Genomic DNA, 17300 nt, shown 5'->3' on the forward strand with positions numbered 1-17300 from the left:
CAGAGTAGATCTACAAATACACAGTGGCATTAAGCAGCTGTCTGTGAAAACTCAGTAGCATAAACTAAACTTCTGAAAAGTTGAACCATATTTACTGTAACCCTTGACTTTATCTGGAAGTCTTTTATGACTCATAAAGCAACACATATGAGACAATTTAAACTATCTAGAATGTAACTGTAAAGAAAAGTAGTTCATTTTCTGAAAAGAAGTTTTAAAAATTCAATTCAGGTATCACAACAGATTTCATGTCCCATCTCACGTACTTTTCTTTCGACTTACAATTTCAGAGTCCATGAATTCACGTTTTATACAGAACACTGACATACTTGGCTACCTAATTTCCTAGCACATAGCACTTTAGAATAAGAAAATAACAAAGGGACTAGAAACTAGCTCAGTAAAAGCACAAACGTGACAAAAAAAGAGGAAAAACTACAAAGTAGTTTTAGAAGCCCAAGCAATACAGTTGGAGCTAGAGACAAATAGCCCTTATGTAGCTTAATAGTTCATATTGTATATTACGACTGTGGTACAGCTGAATATCTGATATTCAAAATACTATGCCTGAGTCAGGAATAAAAGGTTAAATTACTTTTAATAATGTAACTTATTGTTATGACAGAGAAGTATACAAAAGATACTAGATTTTCATCCCAAGACCCTAATACATGGGATTATCATATAATAAATCCTTACATATTTGTTGATTGAAAAAAATGGATGAGTAAATGAATGAATTAATTAATAGTGATTAAAATAAAATCAATTTAGGGATATTAAAGGATATTTAAGATTAACTGTAAACTTAACTTATTTGGAATACTTCATTCCCTATAGTGCTAGAAATATTGTTATTACAACATATAAAACAACCACAACCATTTAAAGTTCCTTACATCTGTGTCTATAAATTATTAAACTGCTAAACCTTGGAAAAACTAATTCATTAATCAAAAACTGTTGTTTTACAATGTTTTAAAAATGATGCTATAATAACATGGGGATAAGAAAAGATTAAGACGCAATCTTTGCCCTTTAGGAACTCATAATCTAAGGAACAAAGAAAAAACTCAAGACAGGCTGATATATGCCATAATAAAGTTATAAAAGGTATTAGAGGAGATCAGATGAGGGAGATGACTTCTGAGTCTGATGGGTGAAGGAAAGTTTATGAAAAAAAGTAACATTTCAGATAGACTCTGGAAGATGAACAGAATTTCACAAGTCAAACTTCTGAGGGCAACCATTACAAATTAAAGAAACAGAGTCCACAAAGTCTAGATGGAAAGAAAAAAATGGAAAATATTATTAGTAATAATAGTAAGTTTGGTTCCTATGCAGAAGACTAACAGGTAATAATATCTAGAAAGGTAGTTTAAGGTCAGGTCCAAAAATAAAGAGAACTTTAAATATATGTTACTTCTTTTAATATTCACAGCAATCTTGTAAAGCAGGTATTATTGTCCCTGTGTCAGGAAGATGGTCCCAATGATCGTTCCTCCTAAAATCCATGCCCTTCTGTAACCCCCTTCCTTTGAGTAATTTGATCCTAACTAATATAATACCGCAAAGGTGAGGGGATGTCACTTCAATGATTAGATTACAAAAGATTCTGACTTCATCTTAACAGTAGACTCCCTTGTCGGGCTTTGATGAAACAAACTGCCATATGGAGAGGCTCACATGGCAAGGAACTGAGAGCAGCCTTCAGATAACCACTGGCTAGGAAATGAGGCCCTCAATGCAATAGCTTGCAAGAAACTAAATCCTGAATATGTGAGCTTAGAAGCATATGCCTCCCCAATCAAGTGTTCTGTGGTGACCTTAGTCCTTGCCAACACCTTGACTGCAGCCCCGTGAGAGACTCTGAAGCACAAGATAGAGCTAAGCCATGCCCAGACTCCTGAACCACAGAAACTGTTAGTTAATAAATGTGTGTTGTTTTAAGCCACTAAGTTTATGGTGATATTCTTTGCACCAATTGATAACTAATACAGCTGCCAATTTACAGGTAAAGAAGCTGAAGCTCATAGTGGCCACATAGCTTGAAAACAGCAGAGCCCAGAGTCGTACATAAGACTATCTGACTCTAAAGTCTAAATTCTTTCTATTATATCACGCTTCCATTTTAAGTCACTGTAACTTAAATATACAATAGCAGTTGCATACAACCAGTATCAAAATAGATATTCATAAATGATAGTTAATTAACATGAAATTTTAAGCAACTTGATACACAATAACTGTTTCATCTCAAAATTTCTTCTACAATGATTTAGGCAAAACAACAGGCAGTATATGTCTTTTCACAGGCAAGAATTTATAAAGAGATTAAATCACACCGTCATTCAATAACAACACAGTTGACCCTTGAACAACATGTGAGCCAGGGGTACTGACCTTCTGCAAAAATCTGAATATTACCTACAGTTGGCCCTCTACACACATGGTTTCTCCATAACAGACTCAACCAATCAAGGATAGTGTATTACTGTAGTATTATTATTGAAAAAAATCCTTATATATGTGGACTTGCAGTTCAAACCAGTGTTGTTCAAGGGTCAACGGTAAAGAAAATAATCCAGTTATCTTGATTCCCAACCTACTTATGTACAGTCTCCAGCTCCTTAACAGTTGCTTCATGAACATTTACTCTTCATTTTTTTTTCAGATCACTTGAGTGTTTTACATAAAAATGTCTGACATTAAGTGAGTCCCTCATATACTTTAATCTTCCTTTAAAGAGGAATATATAATTAACACATTCGAGTTAATTTCTAGTAGTGGTGACAGATTTGTACTGAATCACATTCATCCTTTTTTCCTATTTTCCTGGGCTCTGAAACTGACAAACTTACAATATAATTACCTGGGTTTAGGGAACAACTCTTTTTTTCCCCTTGAGAAATTTCCTGCTCTTCACAGTTTTTTAACCTCCACTCTTAACATTACTAGCACTGTCCTATAAATGCCCAAGTTAAGTAAGCCAGTAGCCTTGAAAGAAAAGGTAGTATGTAACTACCTGGTCAAAAGTACACTAACATTTGATTTAAGGACCTGCAGTAAAAAGAGCACTGATGCATAATAGAAAGGGCAGGAGCTTTGAAGTTAAACAAACCAGAGCTACAGCCTTGGTTCCACCACTAGCTACAGTATCTGGCACATGGGCACTCAATAAATTGGAGTTTCTTTCTCCTTTCTCACTCCTTCCTTCCTTTCCCACATTTTTCAAGCCTCTAATGCCAGTGAGGAAACTTAACAATAAGTAAACGAGTGGGCTCAAGTTCAACTAAAATCAACAACAACTACCATATCTAACCACTCTTAGTTACCTACACAAAAAAATGAAAGGGTGAAACTACTTTCTGATACCTACTGAAGAAGTTAATCTGGACATCATAAACAAATATGTATAGGTACTAACGTATCCAGATATAGTTTCCAAAATTCAGATTGATATTAAAATAGTACATAATTACCCAGAAATCATAATGCATTAACTCCTTACATTGTACAGCAGAAGCATTAAGCTGTGGAAAGCACAAAGGTTTTGAGTCCTGTCTTGACTACAGGTTACTTAACTTTTATAGATGAGATGTTTCCTAGATTACACATGATGTAAAGTGTTCACATACTTCATTTTAATGGTTAAATAAATATTAGTCCCCTTCGCCTTGTTATCTGACTCATCACTTTTCAAAAGCCTTCCTTCAAAAATAGTTTCATGTTCCTCCTTCCCTTAAATGTGGAATGGTTGGATATGATGATGGAATCAATCAACTAGATTGTATTGTCTTTTAGAGCAAACAGTAAAGAATTTAAGTCATGGTAACTGGGCTCACAACTATTTTAAATTTGAAAACAGAATCAAAACTTCCACTTTACATTGATTTCACATAGGCGTTTTTCCCTAAGACAAATGCACCAACCAGTAGAGTAAAGGGATCATTTAACAGCTTCCATGGATCAAAGCTACACTAAGTAGAAATAAGATCAGACAACTTGCACTTTAGTGATTCCCTCAGTAGTCTGCCCTTGTTGAAGGGTACTTACTTGTCTTTTTCCTCTATCATCTTTACTTCCCACTCAAATGATCTAGGAGTAGCCAAGTAACAATTTCCTTTCATGAACTATCATTATGGAGCTAAAGAACATGTATAACATCCTTCTCGACTTCTTTCATTCATCTTAACTCTGGATATTTCTTTTAAAGCCGATTTCGTCTTCACAGAGGAAGCAACAATACTATGCTTCCTTCAGGTACTCAATTTTTATATGTGAAAATTAACTTTTCATCTCATTTTCCATTTATTCACTCAACAAATATTTATTGTCACCTACCATATGCCAAGGCTTGAAGTACAAAAGTTTCCAGATCAGATATAAATTTTGCAAGTTTGGTTTCCGAGGAAAGGTACAGTTAAAGAAACTTAAAACTTACTAACAAGAAAAGCAAATAAGCCAAAAGCAAAAATACAAAATATTATTCTACAAAAATCAAGGCCCAAATTACATATAGTCCCAAAATGTTTTTTTCCAGATGGCAAGTTAAATATACGTTATCCGTATTATAACTTCTCTCCTGAAAAACAGAAACACCTTTTTCTCTTGACGTTAGCTCAAAATGTTGATAATCAGCTATGCCCTTTGGTAGAACCAAGAGAGCTAACCACTTCTTCCACCTTTTACTCTTCCCCCACCAAATGTTCCAAAGAATGTGCTACTAACTCTCTTAATATGTTAACTCTCTTTATTCTCTCACGAAAGTCACACGTAGGGTAAGATTTGGCATAGAGGCCCATCCACTAGTAGTTACTAATGGTTGCCAAGGAAATGAAGAGGAAGTGGTAAGAGTAGACAAGAGTAGGAATTAATCTTACACGTATTGGCCCAGTCATGAAAAATATTAAAGTATTTCAGGTCTTGAGGGTAGAGGTTTTTGCCCTTGAGAATCACAAAAATATTAATACCACCATACAGATTTCATTTGCCGCCATTTGTGAGAAATGAATGAAGTTGATTTGTTTGAAATCAACTTATTTGCCTCTACAGCTATTCCTTAAAAGCCCAAAACACCAATGATCACATATAAACACTAAATTAATATAAACCAGAACTGCAGCTACCACTTTGGTGAAACACAGGAAAACAATTATCTCTCAAAATTAATTTTCTCAATTTCAACTACACCAGTTTTATGTTACCTTTCTTTCTCTGTCATGAATTTTGAGAGCTATCATTCACACATCTAAGTTTCAGTCTAATCAACATAAGCTAAAAAAGGAAAGGAAAAAAAAATTGTCCAAGAAATTTGAACCTAAAGGAATATGTTGGAAATCACACTCCAGTGTGTTTTTAAAAGTTCCAAGCAATAGTTCAGTTTCCCCTTTCCTCCCTCGTTCTGCACACCCTCGCCCACCCACCCCCATCCCACTTCACCCAGACAGAGGGTAACAGTCTGAGCTGCCCTGGTTGAGTTGATCCTAAAGTTAACATTCAGCAGCCCATTTCCAGACAGCAGCGCTAAATCTATTTGGATAAAACGCGTGTGACCCAGACAGTTGGCATTTGGCCCAAACGCGTTGCACCGGCAGCTCAAATAAAAACAAGAGTAAGAAACTCACTCTCTTGTTCCCTCTCAGTGCGCTTTCTCACTCTCTTGCTCTCTTTGCCTCCAGTACAACAAGGAAAGAAATTACCAAAGACAGGAATTGTAGTACACATTATCTGAAGGCAGCTTTCCAATAAACCCTCCAGCACAAACCCCTCCCCAATCTCTGAACTTTGATCCCATATACCATATATACAGACATACCCGATATTCAAGGCTCCGGAGGGTTATGAGTCTAGCACGTCCCAAGTGGCCAAAAGTAAATCAAAAGCACACATTTCCATCTCTTTGATTAGCCTATTAAGAGCTTAACATATCTAGAGCATCGGGACTATAGCTACCACATTAATTCTGCCCTCTGAGCCCAGGCATAAAATATGCACTTGTCTGACTACTTAAGACACTGACTTGAAACTATAAAATGCAGAAGGTTTTTCTTTAAGAAAACTGAAAATCAGATTAAAATACACATCATTATTACTTTCCCGATTACTATTTGGTGATTAAAGACCACAAAAATCATCAAGTCATACTTCACAAAACATGTCTATTTGTATAATAAACGTATATTTTTTTGCATCATAAAATATTTGCAAGACCCAGAATTCTCCAACCCCCGACTAGTCTGGAGTTAAAAGATTTCTATCTGTAAAATGAGTTCAGTCAAGCTCACTCATTGCCATTTAAAAAAAAAAAAAAAAGAAAAAAAAGAAAAAAAAAACCACACAGAAAAAAGTTTCCTACGCGTTATTCGGAAGACAAGCAAAGCACAAGTTTTAATTTAAAAAAAAAAAAAAAAGGTTTCATTGAATATTGTGAAGTCTTCCTTACCGTTTTCATCTTCAAATTCTGATAAAAAGTAAGTTTCAAACAATAGAGATTGCACTGGACGACTCACGTACTCCCTCTCCTCTTTTTTTTTTTTTCTGCCCCCCTTTGCAAAGCCACAGCAGTGAGTTAGTTATTCTGCAGCCAGAATAAAACCCTATAGTCTGGCTAACCCGGGCTTTAGAGAACGGACTTTCCGATTTGGCAGAAAAAGAGATGCCTTCAATACATCCAGGCTATCATCCTGAGATGCTGCCTTTGCAAACCCCCTTTCTCTCCCGCACCCCCTCCCTCCAAAAAAAAAGGGGGGGGGGGAAGAAAAAAAAGAAAGGAAGGAAGGGAAAAAAAAGACTTATTGGGGGTGGAAGTGGTGCCCTCTCTTCCTGGACAGCTTAGTGCCTTTGCTATGCAAATAACATGTGAAGAGCATCAAAAGGTATCAGGAGAAAAGAAGACAAGAGGAGCAGGAAGGGCAGCAAAGTTTTGTTGAAGTAGCCCTAGATCTCACTACCGGCCCCCAGCCAACTTGAATTGCAGCAGTAGAAAATTTTGGCAGCTTTTCCTCGGAGGCAGAGCACACTGACGTCAGTCTGCAGATGTGCCGGGCTGCGTCGGGTGCGCATGTGTCCTGGGTCGTCACGTGGAGGGGGAGGGGAGGTAGAGGTACAATCGGGGTAACCAACTACCAGCCATTCAGAAGGGTTTAGACAATGTCAACTTTTCCACCCTGTGAATGAGAGAAATTCTGGCCCTTCTAACCTCAATCCCCTTCCCCACTCCGCCTCTTTTCCTCCTCCTCCTCTAACCTCTTTTAGAAATTCTAGCCTGGTTTGTGATTAGTTGTTTCTTGGAAGAGGGAAGGGGGAGGGAGGATGAATGGCTTTAGATGAACTAATGTCACTGTTAAGATCTGTAGTGCCCTTCTCCGTGTATTTTTTTTTAAAGTCCACGCAACAATAATGTTAAAAGTTGCACATAAACAGTGTCTTTGAGGAAACTATAGTAAACTTCAATCAGTGGCAGATTTCAAGACTCGGTAGCTACATGTGCACAAAATGCCTTTTTTTGTTTGTTTGTTTGTTTTCTAATATACCTCAACAAGTAAAATTGCCACCAAAAGGGAAAGTAGACTAAAATAAACTAAGACCAGCACACTTTCCATCTGATTACTGACTTCAGGTTATGCGGGGCTTTAGAAGAAAAAAAAAAAAAATAGTAGAAGTGGGGGAGGAGGGGGGGCGGGGGAAGAGAGAGAAGCTTGCATTATTTCCAGATGAGGGTGAGACTGGATGGTGTTTTAAAGTGCAACCGGGGAAAGCTACAAGTGGAGCGTATTTTTTTTAATACAGTATGTTGAATGAAACTTCAATGACTGCCCAAATGAAAATAAATTCTAAATCAGACCCCAAGGGTGGGTGGGGGGGCAGGAACCCTGCTACTATCTCAAGATAAACAAACAAAACCTCAAAACTGGTTTTTCAAGCTTCCCAATCCCACCCCTCCCCCCCAACTCCATACACACCAGCTGCCAGTCCATACTTTAAGGATAAAACACGGCTACTACGTAGCACTTTCACTTTCATTTGCTGGGAGAAAGCTACTAGCATTAAACTGTGGGGAAATGCCCAAATATGTTTTCCATGTCCTAAGCAAGCAAACAAAGTCTGGCACACAAATCGGAAACAGGAAAAAATGTGAAAATAGCTCAGGACAAATGTTGCCTTTCAGCGGTGTAATCTGCTGCATCATTTATCTGCCTCTACGGTTGAGAGTAGGGTAGGGAGAGGTTTAAAAGTTTCCGACGGGGGGGGCGGGGGGGAGGGGCTCGTAATTGACGCCTTGAAATTCCAGCAGTTAACGCCAAGTCAATTTCCGATGGCCAGAACCAGAAAGGGGAATTGGACCGGAGGGAAGGGGACAGGGAGGAGGACCTTTCTGAATACCAGCTCTTAAGTTTCAAGCTTCTGTTAACATTATTGCTTATTTGATTTTTTTTTTCCTTCCTACACCGGAGGTAGTAGGTGTAATTCTTCTGGTGAATACATGAATAGTTGGCTAAAAGAAGGCATGAATCAGACTGAGAACATCCAAGAATACAGTTATTTCCATTCTTTTTTGAGGACTGAAAGGGGAAAGCATCTGTCCACAGTCAATAGTCCTCACCTTGACCTTAATCTGTAGTATCTAGCTCAATTCTATTTAAAATGTAGAAATATGACCTGTGGTTGGAATTGACAGTTTTAAATAAAGGTGATTCACATGGAGAGATATGGATATAGATATATAGATATTTGCATTAAAATACACAAGATGGCTAATCTCATAGCAATAGTTGTAAATACTAAAAATAAGTGTGGGCACAGAGCTGGTTTAGCATCAAACCACCCTTTAAATAGTTGTTGAAACTTATCCTGAATTTTTTAAAAACTGGTAGTAGATAGACATAGCCAGCAGAGAAAACTAAAATTAATGTGTGAGTAGTAATCATCTGTATAAGCTGACTGAAAAGTTTTTACTCTCAACTAAGACAAACTACCTTAGGAAGTAGCAGCATTGTAAAGGAAAGGAGCTTATTCAATGAGAAGTGGACTTTGGCTAATTACTTATTCAAAGAGTGCCATCCTGTGTCTAAACAGAGTAATGAAAAATTTCCCAGAGATTCCTTTTCTCCAAATGACTAAATCAAGAAAAACTATGAGTTAGGGTGAAAAATTATCAGCATGAGAATTGATGAATTCTCAATTTAACTTTGTATGTGTGTATATGTGTGTGTGTAAGTGTACATTTTCACTGCATTACAGAAAATTCAGACACATTCAAAAGAAGAAAAATAGTACAATGAATCTCAATGTATCCATTATCCAGTTTCAATAAGTGTCAAACCAGACCAGTTTTTCCCCATTACTTGTTCCACCCCACTGGATTACCTTAAAGCCAATGTCAGATAACATTCTGTTGCATCCATTAAATATTTACCTGTATTTCTAAAATATAAGGACTAAAAAAATAACCACTACTATACCACTATGACTCTTAAAACAATAATAATTCCTTAATTTTGTCAAATATTAGATTTCCTCAATTGCAAATAAAGGTTTAAAAAAACCATTTTTATTGGAATCAGGATCTATACATTGCATTAGGTTGATCTCTTATGTCTTTAAAAACTTCTTATTGAAGTAGAATATTCATAAAGTACATAAATATATAATTTGATGAAAAGTTTTGTGTAATGAATTTTCACAAACAGAACCTACCCATGTAACCGTCTAACTCAATCTATTGGCTCCTCCTCATTTCTTATCTTGCAATACAAATGCTATATTAATATCTTGCCATCCTAATATTATATACAGCATGGAAGTGTTTTAGTGCACTACACAGGCATTATTTCTTAATTGAATTATATGAAACAAATTTAAATCAAACCCTGAATGAATTTAAGTTGCAATAGAAATTCTTTGAAAAAATTTTCCTCCAGCTTTCCTTCTCATTCTCTGTTTAATTAAGAAATGAAGGGGGTGTGGGGGTGGGGAAGGTATGGACTGGGAGTTTGGGGTTTGGTAGATGCAAACTATTACATATAGAATGGATAAACAACCCGGTCCTACTGTATAGCACAGGGAACTACATTCAACATCCTGTGATAAACCGTAATGGAAAAGAATAGAAAAAGAGTGTATACAATTAAAGCACTCACCTCTCAGTGGGAGACACCTTGGCTTTAAAAAAAAAGTAAAAATAAATTTAAAAAAGAAATGAAGATTATGGGCAAAGTGGAGGTGATAGGAAACCCCCTACCTAAAAAAAGCTTTGCTATCAGTCTTTAGAAATCAAATTAAATATAAATGAATGGGCCCTTTCAGGAAATCAAAGATGGAATAAGTGGAAATATGGGAGAGGAAGGAACTTGTATATATGTATGCCTGAATGCATGTGTGTATTTATTTCAGAGACTGAGAAACAGAAAGGCAGAAGAGACTGAGAGTCAAAGAATAGGGACTGAGAACATTTTACAGGTAAGAATAAACTTCTACCTTACAATTTTTTAATATATTAGCATGCACTTTAATTTTTTTTTAGTTAAAAACCAAGGCATGTCTTAAAATTAGACTGTTCTCTTGTATTTTCAGAAAAAAATGAGATGAAGAATTCTGATTTTATGCTTGTTTGAAATTATTAAATTGGAGCAGGTGACTATCTCTAAAGATGATGAGTTTTGAATTTACCTCCCAGACATTAAAACCAGATTCAATACACAAAATATTTTATTCTTTCAATGAGACTGGATTTGAATTTGACATAGTTAAAATAAATATTTTCTAATCTTTTGAAAGACTATTATAGGGTTTCTTAAGTAATGTGCAAAGGCTCAAAGCATAAAGGAAAAGATTGATAAGTTTAAATTTATTAAATGAAAATTTTAAAAACATTAAAAAGTGAAAATATAAGCCAGAAAGTGGGAGAAAAATTTGTAACACATATAAATGAATCATAATAAATATCGAGAATATTGAAGGAACTCTCACAAATCTATAAGGGACAGCCCCAAAAAAATAAAAAATAAGAAAATGGCATAAACAGGAGAGTTGCAGGAGAAAAAACCTAATGACGAATAAATGAGAATGAAATGTTCAATTTTGCTAGCAATCATGGAAATGGAAATGTTTCTCTTTCATCAGAGTGGCAAAAATGTTAAAATTTGATAATAGCAACTGTTTGGGAGGATTGGGCAAATGGAATATCTTGTATATTGTTGTTTGGTTTTTTCCCTTTCTTTTTTTCTTATTTATTTATTTTAATTTTTATTTTATACTGGAGTATAGTTGATTAACAATGTTGTGTTAGTTTCAGGTATACAGCAAAGTGATTCAGTTATACATATACATGTATCTATTCTTTTTCCAAGTTCTTTTCCCATTTAGGTTATTACAGAATATTGAGCAAAGTGCCCTATGCTATACAGTAGGTCCTTTTTGGTTATCTGTTTTAAATATAGCAGTGTGTATATGTCAATCCCAAACTCCCAATCTATCCCACCTACCCACCCTCCCTCCCTGGTAACTGTAAGTTCATCCTCTAAGTCTGTGAGTCCGTTTCTGTTTTGTAAATAAGTTCATTTGTATCATTTTTTTTAGATTCTGCATATAAGTGATATATGATATTTGTCTTTCTCTGTCTGACTTAACTTCACTTAGTATGATTATCTCCACGTCCATCCATGTTGCTGCAAATAGCATCATTTCATTCTTTTTAATGGTTGAGTAATATTCCATTGTATATATATACCACATCTTCTTTATCCATTCATCTGTCAATAGACATTTAGGTTGCTTCCATGTCTTGGCTATTGAAAACAGTGCTGCAACGAACATTGTGGGTGCATGTATCCTTCTGAATTATAGTTTTCTTCATATATATGCCCAGGAGTGGGATTGCAGGATCATATGGTAGCTCTGTTTTTAGTTTTTTAAGGAACCTCCATACTGTTCTCCATAGTGGCTGCACCAATTTACATTCCCACCAACAGAGTAGGAGGGTCCCCTTTTCTTGACACTCTCTCCAGCATTTATTGTTTGTAGACTTTTTGCTGATGGCCATTCTGACTGGTGTGAGGTGATATCTAACATAGCATTGATGGAAGTGTAAATTAAGTGCAAACACCACAAAGAACAAATTTGGCAATATCTAATACAGAGGAAGATGTGCATCTTTGACCCAGCTATTTCATTTTTAAATATATAACCTTACAAGATTCTTGCACATGAGAATCCCCATTAATAATTAAGGCAACACTATGTGTAGCAGTGAATAAATGGAAACAACCTAAATGATTATCAACAGGGGACAAAACAGCTGTGATCCATTTCTACAATGGAGTATTATTTGGCAGTTAAATGATGAACAAAATCCACACATGTCAACATGGGTAAATTATATAACATTAATTTGAAATGCTGCAATAGGATACATTATGATTCAAACTGGGATAGGCTGTATATATATGATAATTTATATAAAGTTTTAATTATAAATATTTTTAACACCAAATATATATCTCAAACTTACCAAAGTATGCAGAGGAAGAACATATGGTATCTTGATCATAGTTACCTGGCAGAGAAAGAAGAGGATGCAATTAAGGAGGAGCACAAAGTGAGAATCAACTAAATCTATAAAATTTTGTTTGAGAAACAAAACAACCTGAATTATTATCATAAAATGTTAACACCTGCTAGTACTTCCCTGGTGGCTCAGTGGTTGGGAATCCGCCTGCCAATGCAGGAGACACGGGTTTGAGCCCTCGTCTGGGGGGATCCTGCATGCCACGGAGCAACTAAGCCCATGTTCCACAACTGCTGAGCCTGTGCTCTAGAGCCTGCAAGCCACAACTACTGAGCCTGCGTGCCACAACTACTGAAGACCACACTCCTAAATCCCGTGCTCCACAACAAGAGAAGCCACTCAATGAGAAGCCTGCGCACCACAACGAAGAGTAGTCCCTGCTTGCCACAAGTAGAGAAAGCGCACGAGCAGCAATGAAGACCCAATGCAGCCAAAAATGAATGAAGAAAGAAAGGAAGGAAGGGAAGGAGGGAGGGAGGGAGGGAGAGAGAGAGAGAGTGTGAGAGAGATAGGGAGAGAGAGGGAGGGAGGGAGGGAGGGAGAGAGAGGGGGAGGGGGGGAGAGAGAGAGAGAAAGAAAGAAAGAAAGAAAGAAAGAAAGAAAGAAAGAAAGAAAGAAAGAAAGAAAGAAAGAAAGAAAGAAAGGAAAGAAAGAAAGAAATATCACTGAGCTAACAGCAAAGACCTTGATATGCCAATAGCCATTGCCTACTCTTTAGCATTGTGTGAAGGGCAAAGAAGTATAAAGATAAAAGGCAAGGTTCCTTCCCCCAATAAAGTTACAGACAAACTGTAATAAGTTACATAATTTAGTGACATATATTGTAAGTACTATGTGCTCCAAATAATAGAGAACTCAGTGAAGTCTAAATAATGATTTTTCGGACATCCATGTTGAGAAATCTTGTGGTCAATTTTGTAGTGCTTACTTGATCTCCCAACAACATTCAATTCAGTTGATCACTCCCAACCTCTGGAAATCCTAATGCCCAATGTGATGGTATTAGGAGCTAGGGCTTTTGGGAGGTGCTTAGGTCATGAGGGTAAAACCCTCATAAAAGGGATGAGTGTTCTTATAAAAAAGACCATACAGAGATCCCTCAGCCCTTCCACCATATGAGGAGATAGCAAGAAGTCACTGGCTGTGATCCAGGAAGAAGGCCCTCACCTGACCATGTTGGCACCTTGATCTCAGACTTCCACCCTCCAGAACAGTGAGAAATAAATGTCTTGTTTATAAGTTACCCAATTTTTGGTGTTTTCTTAAGGCAGCCAGAATGAACTAAGAAGCTCTTTCTCCTTGCTTTTAAAAACATTTTCAAGATACTCATTCTCAAAAAAAAAAAGATATTTATTCTCTACTATGAAGCGTCTCTTAAGTCTTTTTACCAATGTAATTTTTAATTGGGATGAATGTCTTCTATTTGTTGATTTTGGGGCACACTTTATATATCTCAGATTAGAGTTCTTTGTTGTAAATAATTTCTCCCATTTTATGGGTTGCCTTCCCACTCTCTCTCAAAGTGTTTTCCTTTTTTATAGACAGAAATTCCGAATTTTAATATAATCTATTTCAATTCTTGTTCTTTTATGTTTAGAGCTCTTTATATTCTCCTAAAGAAATTTTTTGCCTACTTGCTATACATTTTTTTCTTACAAAAAAGCAAAAGTCATTGGTTTCTTTATAGTATGCAATGGTCTTGAAGCAGAAACAACCCTTTGCTCTGCTGCCATTAACAGTTAGAACGCATATCATGCTCCACAGTCAAAACAAACACTTTATACCCTAAGATAAGCCAAAATTAAGAGGGAAATCCTATCTCATCTTCAAAAAACCTTGAATATTTCCCCCAAATTAACTTCCTACCAAATTTTTATTCCTTACTTCTGCAATACTGATGCCTAAAGATACATGCATATGATGATGTAAAAAAAATTGCTATTTTTCCCCACTATGAACAGGCTAATACAAACGTGGTAACCCTGTAGGGATTTTTCCTTTAAACATAGGTTGTATTTTTTAATTTGAATAGCCAGATATTCTGAAGTATGATATCTTCGCAACATCTTTTGCAGAAACACTTTTTCTTTCTAAATGTCTTCCTTTCATAACTGACATTAAATAAATTGACACGTTCATGACTGTTTATGCCCCATCCTCCTCCTAGATTAACTTTTCTTCTTATAGAAGTATGTCTGCTAACAGTTCTTTCAGGGAGAGGATGTTGTGGGAAAGGTTTTTAGTTTTTATTTGTCAGAAAATTTATTTTGTCTTCATTCTTGAATAGTAGTTTAGCTGGTTATGGAATTTTAGGCTGATGGTCTTTCTTTTCCCTCAGCACCAACATTTATTTTTGCAGGTGAACAATATAATTGCTATTTCCATCTTGGTAAACTGTCTTTTCTTTTTAGTATCTTTGAAAATTCTTTCTTCTTGATATTTTACAGCTTCACTAAACCGTTTGATGGTGTGGTTTATCCTACACAGTATTCAGTATGCATGTTTTTCTGAGGTTTTTGGCTGCTCTGCAGAAAAATTTTCAGCTATTATCTATTCAAATATTGCTTATCTATCATTCCTGCTATTCTTTTCATCAGGAACTTCTATGTTGGTGAAGTGCCTCAACTTGTTCTCTATCTCTTTTGTCTGTGCTTCATAATTTTTTTCTCTTTATTTTTCTGGATGAATTCTTCAAATTATCTTTCATTAATTCAGTCTTTATCCAGTCAAGAGTTTATCCTACTTGTAGAATTTGTATTTAAATTATTATATTTAATCAGATATGGGATTTATAATTAATTCCTTTTCATAACCAACTGTTGTTTCATTTGTTCCTATTTTTGTGTTACAATGACTAGCCCTTTTTAAATGGAAGAAATTTATTTCTTCCAGCAACCTCAAAATACACATTTTTAAAGTCTTTGTCAGACTGTTCCATAAAATTAATTTCAGCGAGAGTGAAAGTTCCATTTAATGGTTTGGTGGAATGTTGCTACCAGATAGAATGTCTTCGGTTTCAAGAAACATGAAAAACCTGTCTCAATTGATTAAACCAGAAGGAAATTTTATTATCTTGTAAATCATGCTCCCCAGTATGGCAGCTCTAGGGTCAATTAATTCCCCAGTTCAATAACATTACGATTTGCTCTTTTTTGAGACTCTGCCATACTAAATATGCCAGATTTGTCCATGGCAGCTCTCCTAATGATTACAGAATGGCTAAAGAGTTCCAGATGTTTCATGCAGACCAAATAACATTCACCAGAACAAGAGAAGCCATCTCTTCCTGAGAATTTTTTCAATCAGTAAGAAAATTCTTTCCCCAAATTCCTTAGTTCCCATATACCCCCTTTCCCCTTGCCTATAGTTTCCACTATCATTAACATCTTGTATTTGTGTTACACTTGTTACAACCGATGAACTAATACCGATACATTATTATTAACTAAAGTCCATAGTTTACATTAAGATTCATTCTTTGTATTATAGTTCTATGGATTTTGACAAATGCATAATGTTATGTATCCACCATTACAGTATCATAAAGAATAGTTTCACTGTCCTAAAAATCCCCTGTACTCCACCTATTCATCCCACCCTTCCCTGCCCTCCTTCCTACAAATTCTCCAAAACCACAACCTCTGGCAACCACTGATTTTTTAACTGTCTCCATACTTTTGTCTTTTCAAGAATATCATACAGCTGGAATCATATAGTATGTAGCCTTTTCAGATTGGCTTCTTTCACTTAGGAATATGTATTAATGTTTCCTCTGTTTTTTCGTGGCTTGATAGCTCATTTCTTTTCATGTCTGAATAAACCATTATATGGATGTCCCATGATTTGTCCATTCACTTATTGAAGAACATCTGGATTGCTTCCAATTTTTGGCAATTATGAAAAAGGCTGCTATACACATTGGTGTGCAGGATTTTGTGTGAACATAAGTTTTCAACTCATTTGGGTAAATACCAAGAAGCACAATTTGTGGGTTGTATAGTAAGAGCATGCTTAGAATATACTTTTTTTTCCAAAGTGACTGTATCATTTTGCATTCCCACCAGCAATCAATGAGAGTTCCTGTTGCTCCACATTCTTCTCAGCATTTGATGTTGTTAATGTTCTGAGTTTTGGTCATTTTGATAGGTGTGTAGTGGCATCTCACTTTTGTTTAATTTGCATTTCCCTGATGACACACAATGTGGAGATCTTTTCACCTGCTTATTTGCCATCTGTTTATCTTGTTTGGTGAGGTGTCAATTTAGTCATTTTCCCCTCTTTTTAATTGGGATGTTTGTTGTCTCATTAAGTTTTAAGAGTTCTTTGTATATTTTGGTGAGTTCTGTGTTATCTTTTTAGATATGTGTTTTGCACATTTTCTCCCAATCTGTGGCTTATTTTTTTCATTCTACCAGTGTCTTTAACAGAGCATAATGTTTTAATTTTAATAAAATCCAACTTATCAATTTTTTTCTTTCATGGATTGTGCTTTTGGTGTTTTATCTAAAAAGTCTTCACGAAACTCAAGGTCAGACTAGATTTTCTCTTATGTTATTTTCTAGAAGTTTTATAGTTGTGCATTTTACATTTAGGTCTATGATCCATTTTTAGTTAATTTTTGTTAAAGGTATAATGTCAGTATTATCAGTGACCAGTTTTTCTTCCTTTTTTTGCAAGTGCATGTACAGTTGTTCTACCACCATTTGTTGAAAAAGACTAAGCTTTCTCCATT

The 17300-nt window shown here is 35.8% G+C and overlaps 1 protein-coding gene across 1 annotated transcript in view; it reads right to left on the bottom strand.

The window, feature by feature from the left end:
* CENPK (centromere protein K) overlaps positions 1-17300 on the bottom strand; it is a 60402-nt gene that overhangs the window by 552 nt on the left and 42550 nt on the right. The window contains exon 11 of the mRNA XM_033852905.2: positions 12512-12556. Coding sequence (XP_033708796.1) covers positions 12512-12556 — 45 coding nt within the window. The remainder of the gene's footprint in view (positions 1-12511; positions 12557-17300) is intronic.

Source organism: Tursiops truncatus, chromosome 3, assembly GCF_011762595.2.
Source record: "Tursiops truncatus isolate mTurTru1 chromosome 3, mTurTru1.mat.Y, whole genome shotgun sequence".
Lineage (NCBI taxonomy): Eukaryota > Metazoa > Chordata > Mammalia > Artiodactyla > Delphinidae > Tursiops > Tursiops truncatus.